We start from the raw sequence: 14,754 nt of genomic DNA on the forward strand, positions 1-14,754 counted from the left end.
GGAACTCCACAAGTATATCACTTGATATCAAAGGAAGACAAGGTTTCCAATGCATCTATAGAGCAAAATGATAGTTTGACTATTTCCACTGATCAAGAGGACAATGGCTGCACTGTAGTATCCCTTGGCTAATCTGACCCTGTTTCGCTTATTGAACCCCAAGGAATATTGTCAAACACTTGGCATACAATGTTTGAAGCCGCTGTAGTGAATTCTTTATTTGTCTTCTTTGGGTCTATTGACGTGTATTTTGTACACAATCAAACACAGAATAAAATACCCAAGGGTACCTTATCCTCTCTTGAATAAAGCCTCTGATTGCTGAAGATATCGCGAAAAAGGATCAATCAGGATGACTCCAAGGTTCTTTGATGTAGGATCTCTACGTGTGGATAAGCTCTCTGTGGTATGATGTGATTTGCTGGAATCACAAGGGGACTTACATTTGATGATTGAACGTCTGATCTGCTTTGAATATTGCTGGAACACAAGCTCTTACTAGCTTTGATTTGAAAAAAGGAAAAAAAGAGGAGGGTGAGGAAAGGATCTAATTCTAATACTAAGAATGTAAGAGCAATGAATGATCTTTGATGAAATTCTAACTAAGTCTTGTTTTGACATCCCAGGACCATCTCCACAAAGTTAGTGCGATCTTCGAAGGAAAGCTTTAGGATGTTCAAATCATCACTGCAGGCATAGACACCATCAGGTTGATGCATATCAATGAAGAAGCGACAATTGAAGTTAAGCTTAAGCTGAATGATTCCAGTTGACTACACAAGGCAAGTCTGCAATCAACAAACTACTAGTAGTATGGATATACGAATTCCACCATCAATCAAGCACATTTCTTCCACTCATCTAATAACATAAAATCAAACATGAGAAGCATAAAGACCATGCAAATTGTCGAATCGACCCATAAGTTTCACCATTTCTTCAATGAAGTTACAAGTCTTTTACAACAACATCTTGGCAACAATCTTTGCCTTCTCTCTCTACTCTACTCTAATTGCTACTCTATCAACTAGCTAATCACCTTCTAACTACTCTCTATCTATCTTCTAACTGCTTCCAACTATATTCTAACTATTGCTTTTACAAAATGAAATACCAGGGCTTATATAGTGCCCTCAATACAATTCGATGGCTTAGATCAATTCGAGATCAATGGCCAAGATTCAACAATGAAAACCCTTATTAGGGTTTGTTACAACCATTACATAACATTTAATGCTTGACCAATGATAAAATTGTATTGCTTGGACACATGTCCTCTCTAGAAAATTCCACCAATGGATAGCTGGGGTAGGTACATCGGAGTTTGTGCCACCTTCCATGAGTTAGGTACATTGAATCTGGAAATGCTGAGGTGGACCACACTGACTGGAGAAGTGATGACTAGGATGCCACCTCGTCTGACACTTGTAACTTGGTAAATATTCAACTTGATGTTGTTGAGAAGCTAGCTTTAATTAATTCATCTGGTACTATCTGCTTCTTCAACGAACCCTTGTTCTAACTTCTTGTGTCCTTGATGTGCAGGATGATTGATGTACCTCGCCTTGGAATACTGGATTGGAGAAGAGGTCGCCCTTGTCGACGTTAGTCCAAAGAAGGCCGTCCTTGTCGATGCTAGGCTGGAGGAGGTCGCCCTTGTCCTTGCTTGATCTTACAACTCCGGGATCTCCATTTGATGCCTACACAAAATATTAAAGTTAGTCTTTTGAGCATCAAACCTCAAAGCATGAAATTTAAGACCTTTCAACGGTAAAACTTAAGATATTAATTTGAAAAAAGTCATGATAAATCAAGAACTACACATTTTCAAATTAATAATGAATGGAATTTGGATCTTCAAGACTTAGACTTTACAAAATTGCAATGGGATCATAATAAGTCTTGAATAAGAACTTCAAAAAATGATTCTTCATACCTTCCCTTTGAGTATTTAAGTACAAAACCTTGAAAAATGAAGGAAGAGGACCGGATTTTGTTGGGCAAGATTTATAGTCCTTCCTTGGATGAAGTATGCCTCCTCTAGTTTGAAAAAGAATAAACTCCACTAGCCTCTTCAAAAAATCTGGAAATTCGCCTTCAAATGTCTTCAAAAAATCTGGAAATTATCCTCCAATCTAGCTAGAAATTCGCCTCTCCAATAGCTTTCAAGATGAATTTCGCCCTCCACTCCTCTGGATTTCGCTCCTCAAATTGCTCTCCAATTTCGCACTTGAAAGGATGATTGAATGATTTGAATTGTGAAACAACACCTCCAATATATAGAGCGCTCACCTTCTACATCTCTCCATAGGCCGACTTGGCAAAATAGGCCAAAAAATAAATAAATTTGCAAAAACAAGAGGCCGACCTAATAAAATAATAAAACATGATACCTCAAGTGCCCCATTTTCAATTTTAATTTAATAAAAATTAATTTTAAATGCCTTCACAATAAAAGTTCGATTTTTTTTAAGGCCTAAAATCAATTTACTAAATGCCAATTTAATTTAATTTTTTCAAATATTTTGAAGTTGATGATTTTGGCATTTCATGCGATTTGGAGGACATCAACGTTGGGATATGGCAAAAAATAAAGAATGCACATTTTAAGCGCTCTGGTCCCTTGGAGAGGGACAGGAGCGCTCTTGCATTTTAAGCCTTGCATTCCTTGCTTTCACGTTCAAAACCTCATCCTTGGCGTCCGAAATGGCCTTGTCATTTGGAAATTTGAGTTTAATTCACTTGATCTTTATAAGGAGTGTGCCTTAGGACATTTTCGCCCTTGTCCCTTGGTGAGGGACAGGAGCGATTTTCCACTTTTGTCCTTGATCTTTATCTTTTAAATTGCTAATTCGTGTTGTGGGGTAAGCAATGATCCCTTTCGTCCCTTCAGTGCATGTTCAACTCGTTTTTTGCAAGGCGAAATTGATGTTCTAGAGATTTTCGCCCTGGTCCTTCAGTGAGGGACAGGAGTGCCTTTTGCATTTGGCCTAGGATCATCGAGTTTTTGGAGTCAAACCTTTGTTCATCATGATTTAGAAGACCTTTCCAATCTTGCTCAACTTTGCCTTAGCATAATCTCGGAGGGAAATTGTTGATTTTATAAAAAATCGCCCTGGTCCTTTAGTGAGGGACAGGAGCACCTTTTGCATCCATTGCGCAAATTCTTGATCATATCAACCTCAAGGCATTTTAAACATCATTTCAAATTCGCGCCTTGGCTTAGGTTCGTCCAAACTTGGCGAGAAGGACTGGATATTAGGTTTTTCGCCCTGGTCCCTTGGAGAGGGACAGGAGCGCTTTTACCTTTGTAGACAAAAACTCCATCATTTCATTGTCTTTGATCAAGTTTGGATGCTCTATCATGTTCATTTCGTCCTCCACCATGCCTTTGATGTTCCAATTTGACCAAACAAGGCCAGGAATGACTCAAATAAGCCTTTTCGCCCTGGACCCTTGGTGAGGGACAGGAGCGAAATTCGCTCTGGATCCTTAGTGAAGGATAGGAGCGAAATTTGACTTTTTGAACTCTCTATCAAGATAATTTTTATGGAATATAACATTTCCTTCTATCTTTCTTCCTTTTAATACTTTAAGTTATATTCCATATATACTTTCAGGGTGTTTGAGAGTGGTTTCAGACCTCCAGGAATTATATTGCAAAATCTAGTTTTTTGAGGTTTTTCAGTTTCCAGACTTAGTCAAATTTCAGGATCAGGACATTCCAGACTTAACCAAATTTCGGGATCAGGACTTTCAGACTTAGCCAAATTTTCAGGATCAGGACTTCACTCCAGCAGGACCTGCTATCCTATTGATCTCCCCGACAGCACTCAAAAATGCAAAAGCCAACTAACAAAACCCTAAAAGACCTAGAAAACAAACCCTAAAAAGCAAAAAACATGGGTCCCCATTTGCAATGGGGCGATGTGTGAAAACGTCACAACAGGTTTGTAGGCTGCAAATGAAGTTATGGAAAGCTTCTAACAATGCAAAGTTGTTATAGAAATGATATGCTAGCTGTTTTAGAGCTTACACACACATGAAATGACTGAAATTAACTAGTACAGCTAGTAGACATTAAGACAAACACTTGTCATACATCCCAAAGTACACCTACAGCCATTAGGCATTTAAGCAAACAGTTGGCTTGAAAGCTAAGTGGCTGATCAATGTTGAATGTCACCTGGAATATCAATCGACCCCAATCTGTAAGTGATGAAGGCGGCTACAAGGGTTTGCAGAATGTAGAAGAAGCAGCCAAAGACTCCTTATTCAATCTTCATCATAAATCTGAACAAACATCTCCAATTTGGTCTCCACAAAGACCACAAAATTGGCAAGGTACTGTAGCGTTTACTGGAGCGCGGTACTGTAGTGTTTACTATTCACGGGTACTGTAGCGCACTGTTCACAACATTGTAGCAGCAAATAAACCCTTTGTATGATGTTCTCAGTCTGCCATATACATATGCCCTCAGCTATGCCAATAAATCTGAAAATAAATCCCCAATCAGCACAATGTCAACTTCTAGATGAAGCCAACCCTAGGAGCAACTTCAGATGAATATCTCACAACCTCAGATTGCTGATGCAATGAAGTCTTCACGTTCTCCAATGCCGATACTCTGGACAAGCTGCAAAAACCCCTGCTTCTTCTCCAAAGCCAAGAGACAAGTCTTCTCATAAAAAATAACAATGATCAATCCCCTTCTCTTCTTTTCACAAGCCTTATATATATTTCCCATGAAGGTTCGATTTTCTCCAATAAGGCATTAAATCAATTAATGATATTAAATGACATTTAATGATATTAAATGACATTTAATGATATAATATTTTCACTTTGTCATTTAATATTTCACCTTGGTAAAAGAGCCACAATTAATTAATTAAATGGTCCCCTTTAATGATACTTGGACCCTTAAGTTATAATATAAAATTATATTATAACTTAATAATATAAGCTCAAAACATTAATGTTTATTTAAACTACATAAACATTAATGTCTCCATTAATACTCAACATTTTTAAACGTTGTCTGAGCTGGGAGCTGACATGATGAAGCTGCATATGACCATACCCCTTTACTAAAAATAGAAGGGGTCCATCTCTAACATCTCAAACTTACTATAAATAGTAAGTATAGCAAATGAAGTCAAAATGATACCAAACGAAAGCCATATCGAAACACAATGAACTCTGGAGATGATACAAGCCTCGGGAGACCCTCTATCCATACTCATTAGCCTACGAGGGTCAGAATGATAGGCTAATCACCAAAAAACCATGTCTGCTAAAATGGGGACATTACATGCACCATGGGTGAAGAGGCATCAGATGAATTTTTCTTTGCATTCAAAAGTTTGTTTGACTTTGAAGAGCCAACACAAGAAAAGAAAAAAGAAAGAGAAAAATTAATTGAAGAACAAGATCTTGAAGATGATTCAGCACTAGAGGCATTCAACAAATCAGAAATACATATGGAGGATTCATTACCAAATCTTGACATCTTCTTGCAACATCTTGAGAGTGGATCATTAGTAGAAGACAGTGAATTTATCCTAAAATTTAACTCATCCTGATCTTCAACATCTCTTATGAACCTCAATGAAGAACCAAGAGTTGAATATACATCAATGGCAAATGAGCTTGTTATAGAAGTGGGTAACATGGAAGAAGTAATGTTATCTCTCCAACTCTTGTGCCAGAAGACTGCAACTACACCATAAGAGATTGCCAATTTAATTGTTTTCTCCCTCTGATGGATGGACTTTTTGAAGCACGCTGTCATAATAAGGCTGAAGAAATTTAATTCACTATCCACAGTGAGTTGGATGTGTTATCTTATCCAATTTAAACAATTTGTCATGTCTCCTGGGTAGCCTCTATCTTCTGTTGATTATTCATTCTTCACATTACCTTCTTCCTTCCATTTAGCAGTAGTAGCAGAAGCATTTATTATTTACATATATCACACAATCAACATCATTAAACTAAGTTAAGGCTCATGTTGTGTCCCCAAGCTGATGTTGTCATGCTAAAACACTTAAATCATGCAACCAAGGTGACCTTACGAGGCAGCAATTGTGTTATGGTGCAATTTCAGATAAGTTGGTTGGTTTTAACTCAATTTAATTGTTTTCTCCCTTAGATGTATGGCTACTAATTCAAAGTTTGCCCCATAAGGGAGATTCACCAAATAAAAAAGGAATGGAAATTTCCCTCTTAACTGATAACATTTACTCTGAAATCTATCATAAATAAAGGAATTAATGTTTTGGTGGGTAAAAAACTCTATGTATTTTGTTATGTGTAGGTTATATATCAGTACTCAATTTAACCACTACTTCAATTCAAACAAGTCAAATCAAATGCTTCATGGCTTGATGAGCTTGGTAAATTCCCATCACCTACTCAATATAATTATGACTTTCTTCTTTTTAATGAGATTGTATGGAAATGGAAAGAATTTCACTTCCTTATAGGAAGTAGAATTCAAAAACTCTAGCGTTCAACAGAGGAATACATGCAGCAATTCCAAACTCAAGTAATAATAGGAAAGATGCGATCACATTAGCTTAATTTCAACGGGAACATATAAGAACCATGTGAGTATATTGCACTAAGACAAACCACACCTTTGACCCCTGAGAAATTAGAAACGCCATGTAGAGAAATCAGAAGAAATTTTTTAATAAAATTACACTGCTAATTATATGCTAATGTAGGTTATTTTTACATACTTGATTCAAATAATCAAAGATGGAATAGGTAATGGATGATGCAGTATCTCTATCAGCACCTTCAAGGTACCCTGCAGCACTGGAGACACAATGGAAAGTGATTAAGATTTTCATTTGTGCAGAATGCATATATCTAAAGATTTTTCACTTAACCATACAAGATAGTTACAATTTAAAAGGCTAGAGACTACGCTTATTCGATTTCTGCAACTTGGAAGATCATTCCATTCATAAGAAATCAAGCACATTATCAAAGACCAAGCAAAAAATCAAAGCATAGTCGACTAACTCATCTGATCCTTTGGATGGGCTTATCGTTCAATTAAAGGATGCAATCATTGCTTGTGTCCATTTGATTCCTTTGCCATTTGGAAAGGGAGGGAGAAAACAGTTAACGATGAATCATAGATTTGGGGACAGCCATCAGATAGAGAAACCATAGTCCAACATCTTGAGGATTTAACCACTAAAATACTGTTGGTAGAGACATGGACTATATGTTCTATCTAAGGCAAGGAAGGTTATAAATACAGCTCAGAAATTTAATTCAAATTATCAGAAAATAGTGCACAACAATTAAACTGTGCTGCTCTTCAGCTGAGTTTTATTAGTTCTAATAGCTTGGTGCAGACCAATTGTTGTCCATGAGAACCAAATTTCTTTATAAAAAGAAAGATTGTTTTTATGCAAGTATACAGCAAGTACATTTGTGCATGTTATCATGTCACACTGCATTACAAGATGTACAAAGATCTCCTACTTCATTGCATTTTCATTAGTTATTAGTGTGTGGAACATACATAAGACATCCAACAGAATATACCTGAGAAATGTGTCCTTTGAAAAATCATCAGAATCGTTTATTTTCTTCAGTTGGAATCTCACCAAATTTACATCTGCAGTCACACTTAGTTCAGTTAAGATTTGTTCAATGTTATGGATTTTCATATTCTAAAACCAAGGATTCAAAACAATCATGCCAAAAGGTTAATAAATCTAAAAAATCTGATTGAAATATTGTAATGTCCCCTTCTCATTAGTCTTCAGATATTCATGGGATTGGCCTATCATCTGACCCTCATAGGCCAAGAGGATTGATTAGGGGGTCGGTTTGCAGTGATTCACAGCTTCACATTTCGTGTCTATGTGGTTTTATGGCAAAATAAGGAGATTACACATATTGTGAGACGTGTGGACTTTAATTATAATATAATAATATTTTATAAAATGCAATAAAAATATGTGTAATAAAATATAATAAAGTGTACCTACAGGATAAGAAGAGAATCTTCTAGAAGGAATCACATGATTGGATATGAAAGGAATAAATAGAGTAAGGTGATTCATTGTTGAGCATCAGTTGTTGAGTATCTCTTCTTGTATAGACTTGTGGAGCCAAAGGGTTTTCTGCAGATAATCATTTAGGAACGAAAACTCCTGATGGTTGGCATAATTGAGGAGGTGAGAGATCTTCCAAGGGGTTGCTATTGTGAGAGGGAGACACCTCAGTCTTCCTAATTGTGCTTAATGAGCTTGCTGTAACTTTCATGGTGGATAGGGTATTCCTGACATCTTTGGATTTCCCAATTGAGTGCCCATTTTGCTTCACTCTTCATCAAGGATAGAAGGCGATTTTATTAGTGAATGGTTGGAGGTCGGATTGTGTGAAATTTGGTCAACTTGCAGGTCTGATAACAAATCAACTTTCAGCCCTCATACCATCGATTTTGTTCATAATTCTTCATTGGAGCATCGAAAGGTCATTTTGAAAGGGTATAATTCATTGGAAGCATAAGGTGACTCTTTGTGGAGGAGTTTGGAGGAGTTCTAAGCAAATTTTGGTATCCATTTAAGGTCTGAAACAGTTCGTATCAGACTGGTAATAACTCACGACTTTGCACATAACTCATCATTTGGACATCGAATCCCCTCTTGATGGACAGCGCTACACTCTAGGGGTTAAGGCGATTAGTTTATGACGATAATTGTAGGCTAGCAGCAGACATACCATTTTTATCAGCACTTCCATATGCAGCAGCGGGGGCTACTTGTGAAGGAGGTCGAACTGGCACATTGGAGGCTCCTTTGACTTGATATTGCTTGCTTCTTCATAGCTCTTTCTCCCAGGTTCATTTGCTAATTAGACTCATTGTCATTATCAGTTAGTGTGTGTGAGATTAGGACTGTCAAGTGTCTGAAAATGGTCTATAATTACAGTCCATATATTTGATCATTTTGTTGCTTATGTAATATCTTTGGATGGTCAAATGAAATAAATAAGAAGGGAGTTGGGATTGCATCTATGTCACCCTTACATTTATGATTGTCTGAGGACGTATGCCAAGTGTTTGTCATAATGCCAATCTGCTGTAGGTCATGATTTTGATGACTTAGACTTGTAAATATTATCAATAGATTGTTGATTATGCATCTCTAGTTATCTATTGGTTAAGGAGAGTCATCTAGTAATTGATTATTCATGAAATGTTCATATATGATGGTCTTCATTTCAAACTGAAAACTCTGTCAGCATAACACACAACTTCAGGACAGCATAACACGCATTTTGGACAGCAAAATATTCCTTGTTTTCAGTCATCTTAGGACAGGGGATATTTCAAATATCGCATTTATGAAACTTAGAATTGATGCTACAAGTCGATGTGAACTACAATGCTGATCAAAAGATATCATCAGATCCAAAATGAAAGCAAAAATGTAGTTTGCTTTGACAAAAGCCAAAGATGGTAAATAAAATCCTCCTATTGGCATACAAAGTTAGCGCAAAAGTACTTGAATCCTCGATGTAAACTTCGGAAAAAAGTTTTGTCGAAGGCATCCAAAGTGTTGATGTGGAAATGCAGCACTTCCATTAACACAGAATAAAATGCACTGAGTACATCCTACTCTCTCTTTAATAAGGAAACTTTGTATGCCTTCAAAGTGTCCAAACAAAGTAACCTCAAGGTTCCTAATGAGAGGCCATGACTAAGCTCGGAATAAATTAGGACTAATGTGATTTGCTGGTAATCACAAAGGGGACTTATGCCTGTTTTCTAGATAGATTTCAAGATAAATGCTACATACAACTTTCTAAATCTATATGCCTTACTAACTTCAGATTTTTAAGATATATGATGCTTTATGAAATACTTTCACAACTGATTTTAAAAGAAATAGCAAAAATTTAGGGTTAAGAGAGCTAATCTAGTCTAAATGAAATAATTTCCAAGACAGTAGAAGCCTTTAAAAAAACCAAGCCCAACTTTTCCAGGATAGCACAACTTAGCACAGGCTCGTGCAATCTTCAAGGGATCAAATAGATTTTCAGATTGCTAAAATGAATATATTGAACTCCAAAAGACATCAAGCAATCCAATATAGACATTTAGCAATTGAACTAAAGCTCTAAAAGTTCAGACTAATCATAAATAGAAATCAACATTCAACTAATTCCTAATAGTATGAACAAAGACTTTGTCAAATACTAGCTCAGAAACCATTCCATATTAACATGCATAAGGAAAATAGATAAACGGAAGAAGGAAGAACCATGCACTCACATGAAATAACACAGATTATTCTGCCAACAGTTTCTGTATTGATTTCGACAAAGTTTCTACAACAATTCTAAAACTTCTTACAAAAATGAGAGAGGGCTTGCCCCTTTTATAGATTCTAGGAACTGGATGAATGACCAAGATTTAATTCATTCAATGGCCCAGAATTCATCCCCAAAAACATGCACCATACACATTTAAGGATTCACATCACATCTTGACTAACTTGCAACTACCTACAATTAATCCTCTAAAAAAGCAAAAGTGCATGAGGCTCAAGACACAAAAGGGTAACTTTATAGTTGAAGAAATAACTAATTTTGGGCTTTGTGTTTTTATCTTTATTTTATCCCAAAATAGATCATTCTTTTTACAATAAAAACTCCTTTTCTTCATTCAAATAGTTTTTCCATATGTCTCGGCCTACTACTCACTCTGCTTGTACATATTTCGAGAATTTCATGATGACTGGCCTTATCTCTTGATCAAGAGGCACGATGGTGCTACTTGTTGACTTGGCTAAACTCACAATGCTACAACTTCATTTGGCCAACATAGAATAGAATGTACTCACGAAGTATCCTATCCTCTCTTGTGTAACAAAGCCCTAATGCTGTTTTAGTTGATCAAAGGGGACAACCTCAAGGTTCCAAATGTCAGTTCCTGATTGCCGGATAACTCAACAGTTGATGCGTTTTGTTGGGAGCACAAGGGGACTTACGTTTTACAACAAGCTGGTCTGCAGCGATTCACAGACTGCGAAATAAAAAGCAAAGGGGAAGGGATAGGAGACCTAAAACTAACAAGACTGGTCTGCGGGTAGACTGATGCAACATAACCAATCCTTGCTTGGCCAGAATGGCTCACAACCTCGCATGAACGGTGCAATCTTCAAAAGGACTTGGAAGATTTTCAGATTGCAAATGCATGGCTAAGCACCCAATTCTGGCGCAGCTCAGACAAGAACCGGGAATTGAACTAAGCACGATTAAAGGCTCTGACTAACCATACAAAAGAACATACAATCAGTATATCCTCAATGGTATGAGCCTGAATCCATCAAATACCTGCACACCCAAATAGAAAGACTATCTAAAATGTTGAAAGAATCCATGCAAACAAGATGATAAACACCAAATCAATGTCTATATTGATTTCCGCTGCCTATTACAACAATTTTTGCAGCAGTTCAACTCTTCTCCTAATCTGAAAACTGAAATCTAACAACCTAACTAGAGTCTAACTATCTAACTCCAAAAATATAACTACAATATTCTAACCTTTACAATGAGAGGCATCCTGCCTTTTATAGATTTACAATTTGAATTGGTGGCCAGGATGGACTGCATCCAAGGGTCCTGATTTATCCCACAAAATAAGGCTGCCCATACCCACTTAATTCTTAGTTATCCTTTCAACCACTATCTCAATTACCTATCACTGTCTGCATTCAATTTGGGTCTATCCGATAGTTGAAAATAACTGTCCACAACTGACCTGTTTCCCCTTTGTTTCCGAATATCTTGAGTGGGGCCCATAGGCAGTTTTACATTAAAACAATTTGAGTTTTTAGAAACTGAACTTTTGGAATTAAATCCAGATGTGCATTTCTTGAGAATGCATACTTGTTGCATTTTGAATGTTCTTCGGTCTTTGGTCTGGTTGGTGGACTTCAACTTGGGGTCTAGGAATGAGTTAAGAAGGAAGAAACTATGTTTTACTTGCAAGGAGCCTTGGGAACCTGGTCACTGATGCAGTGGAAAGGGAAAGGTCCATCTTATTGAGGTCCATTCAAATGGTGATGAGGACCATGTTGCTGATTCAGATCCAGATAATGAGTATGATGATCAGAAGACACCTCAGATTGAGTTAGATGTTCATGAGGGTATTGATATGGCTGATGTTGCTATGGCTACACTTTAGGATACCCTAAATTTGATGCTTTCAGACTTACTATTCAGGGGCAGCGTGTTGTGTGTCTAGTTGATACTGGTGCTACACACAACTTCATCAGTGAGGAGTTGATTGACAGGTATGGTATTACCCCAGAGGAATTTTATGGTTTTGGAGTGAAGGTAGCGGATGGAGCTATCTTAGGTTGCACTAAGAGAGTGCCATAGTTGCGGATACAAATGAAGGACTACACCCCGATTGATGACTTCCATGTCTTACGGTTGGAGGACTATGATGTAGTTCTGGGTACACAGTGGCTACAGGGTATTGGCAGGTACATTATTGATCATCGTAAGATGCAGCTTGAGTTCATGAAGGGTGGTAAGAAGACCATTCTGAGGGTATGTTCGGATGGAGGTCCTTAGGTGGTTTCTTCTCACAGAATGGAAACTATTTTCAGACACCAAGATATTATTTGGGCCACTCAATGCTTTGTATCATCTAGGAAGTCACCAGTGAAGGATGAGAGGACTTTTCACATTGATATTCAGACTATCTTAGATGAGCATGAAGTGGTGTTTGGAGACATTCCATCTGGTGTAACCCCTGATAGAGGTTTTGAGCATGTCATTGAGCTTGAGGATGCTAAACCAGTTATGACCACACCTTATAGGCATCCCAAGGCTCATAAGGATGAGATTGAGAAGACCATCAGGGAACTTCTGGATATGGGATTTATTAGACCCAGTTCTAGTCCATTTGCTTCTTCAGTCGTTCTTGTGAAGAAGAAAGATGGCACTCTGAGAATGTGCATTGACTACCGTGCATTGAACAAGAAGGCCATTAAAAATAGATACCCCATTCCCCGTATTACAGAGTTGTTAGATGAGTTACATGGGGCAGTGTACTTCTCGAAGATAGATCTTCGTTCAGGGTACCATCAGATTAAGGTGAGAGAGTCAGACATTCAGAAGACTGCTTTCAGATGCCACTATGGTCATTACGAGTTCTTGGTGATGCCATTCGACCTCACTAATGCTCCTGCCACTTTTCAGTCTTGTATGAACCATCTGTTCAACAGGCAGCTACGTAAGTTTGTTTTGGTGTTCTTTGATGACATCTTGACTTACAGCAGATCTTGGGAAGAAAACTTGTTAGATCTTGAGGAGATCTTGAGTATCATGGAATCACAGTCACTGTATGCCAAATTGTCAAAGTGTGATTTTGGGTTATCTGAAATCTTATATCTGGGTCATGTAATTGGTGTAGATGGGGTTAAGGTGCATCAAGAGAAGATATAGACCATTGTTGATTGGCCACCACCCAAGAACATATCTGAGTTACGTGGTTTCCTTGGTCTGTGTGCATACTACAAGAGATTTGTCAAAGGTTATTCACAATTTGCAGCACCATTGACAGATCTTACAAGGAAAGGGGCTTTTGGTTGGTCTCCGGAAGCACAGGTGGTATTTGACAAGCTTAAGCAAGTGATGAGCTCTTGTCCCATTTTAGCATTACCTGATTTCACTCAGCCCTTTGTAGTGGAATGTGATGCTTCGGGTGAAGGTGTGGGAGCTATATTGATGTAGAATCATCACCCCATTGTTTATGAGAGTAGAAAATTGAAACTTAATGAGAAACTTTATTCTACTTATGACAAAGAAATGCTTGCAATTATGCATGCATTGACTAAATTCAGACAATATCTAGTTGGCAGCAAATTTGTGGTGAGAACTGATCACAATAGTCTAAAATATTTCTTGGAGCAAAAGGATCTCAATGAAAGGTAGCAAAAATGGGTTTCTAAGATCCAAGCATATGATTTTGACATAGAATATGTCAAAGGGAAGAATAATGCTGCTGCTGATGCATTATCTAGGAGACCTTCATCTGCTGTCCTATGTTCCGTATGTGAAGTCTCAGCTGATTGGAAATCTCAGCTGTTGGGAGAGTATTCAAAGAATCAGTTTGCATGTGAGGTCATGGATGGGATTATTCGGGATGAGAGATATTCGGTTGTTGATGATATCATTTATTATAAAGGAAGGATTTATTTCGTACCTGAATCCACACTTAAAAATCAGATTATGCATACATTTCATGATTCTCCAACAACAGGACATCAGGGATATGGAAAAACTTACAGACAAATCAGGGAGAGATTCTCATAGAAGGGTCTTAAGAGTGATATTCTACAGCATGTGCATGAGTGTCTTACTTGCCAACAAAATAAAATTGAAAACACATATCTTGCTGGTGTGCTGCAACCACTTCCCATCCCGGATCAAAAGTGGACTAGAATATCTATGGATTTCATTACTGGACTTCCCAAGATCCAAGGGAAAGATTGCATTTATGTTGTGGTGGACAGATTGACTAAATATGCCCATTTCTTTCCCATAGCATCAGATTACACAACATCACAGGTTGCTGATTTGTTTTTCAGAGAGATCTTCTGATTACATGGTCTTCCAAAAACCATTGTGAGTGACAGTGACAGTAGGTTCATGAGTGCCTTTTGGCAAGAGTTGTTCAAACTCGTTGGTACGGAATT

The 14,754-nt window shown here is 37.5% G+C and overlaps 1 protein-coding gene across 4 annotated transcripts in view; it reads right to left on the reverse strand.

The window, feature by feature from the left end:
* LOC131031204 (uncharacterized) overlaps positions 1-14,754 on the reverse strand; it is a 148,540-nt gene that overhangs the window by 19,326 nt on the left and 114,460 nt on the right. For 3 of the 4 annotated variants that reach the window (XM_059218073.1, XM_059218046.1, XM_059218036.1), the window contains 3 exons: positions 7,571-7,643; positions 6,748-6,826; positions 1,560-1,700 (listed from right to left, as the gene is read on the reverse strand). In XM_059218073.1, the coding sequence (XP_059074056.1) occupies positions 1,560-1,700; positions 6,748-6,826; positions 7,571-7,643 (293 nt within the window). The remainder of the gene's footprint in view (positions 1-1,559; positions 1,701-6,747; positions 6,827-7,570; positions 7,644-14,754) is intronic. The other variant, XM_057962250.2, reaches the window with a different exon arrangement.

The sequence above is a fragment of the Cryptomeria japonica genome, chromosome 1, assembly GCF_030272615.1.
Source record: "Cryptomeria japonica chromosome 1, Sugi_1.0, whole genome shotgun sequence".
Taxonomy (NCBI): domain Eukaryota; kingdom Viridiplantae; phylum Streptophyta; class Pinopsida; order Cupressales; family Cupressaceae; genus Cryptomeria; species Cryptomeria japonica.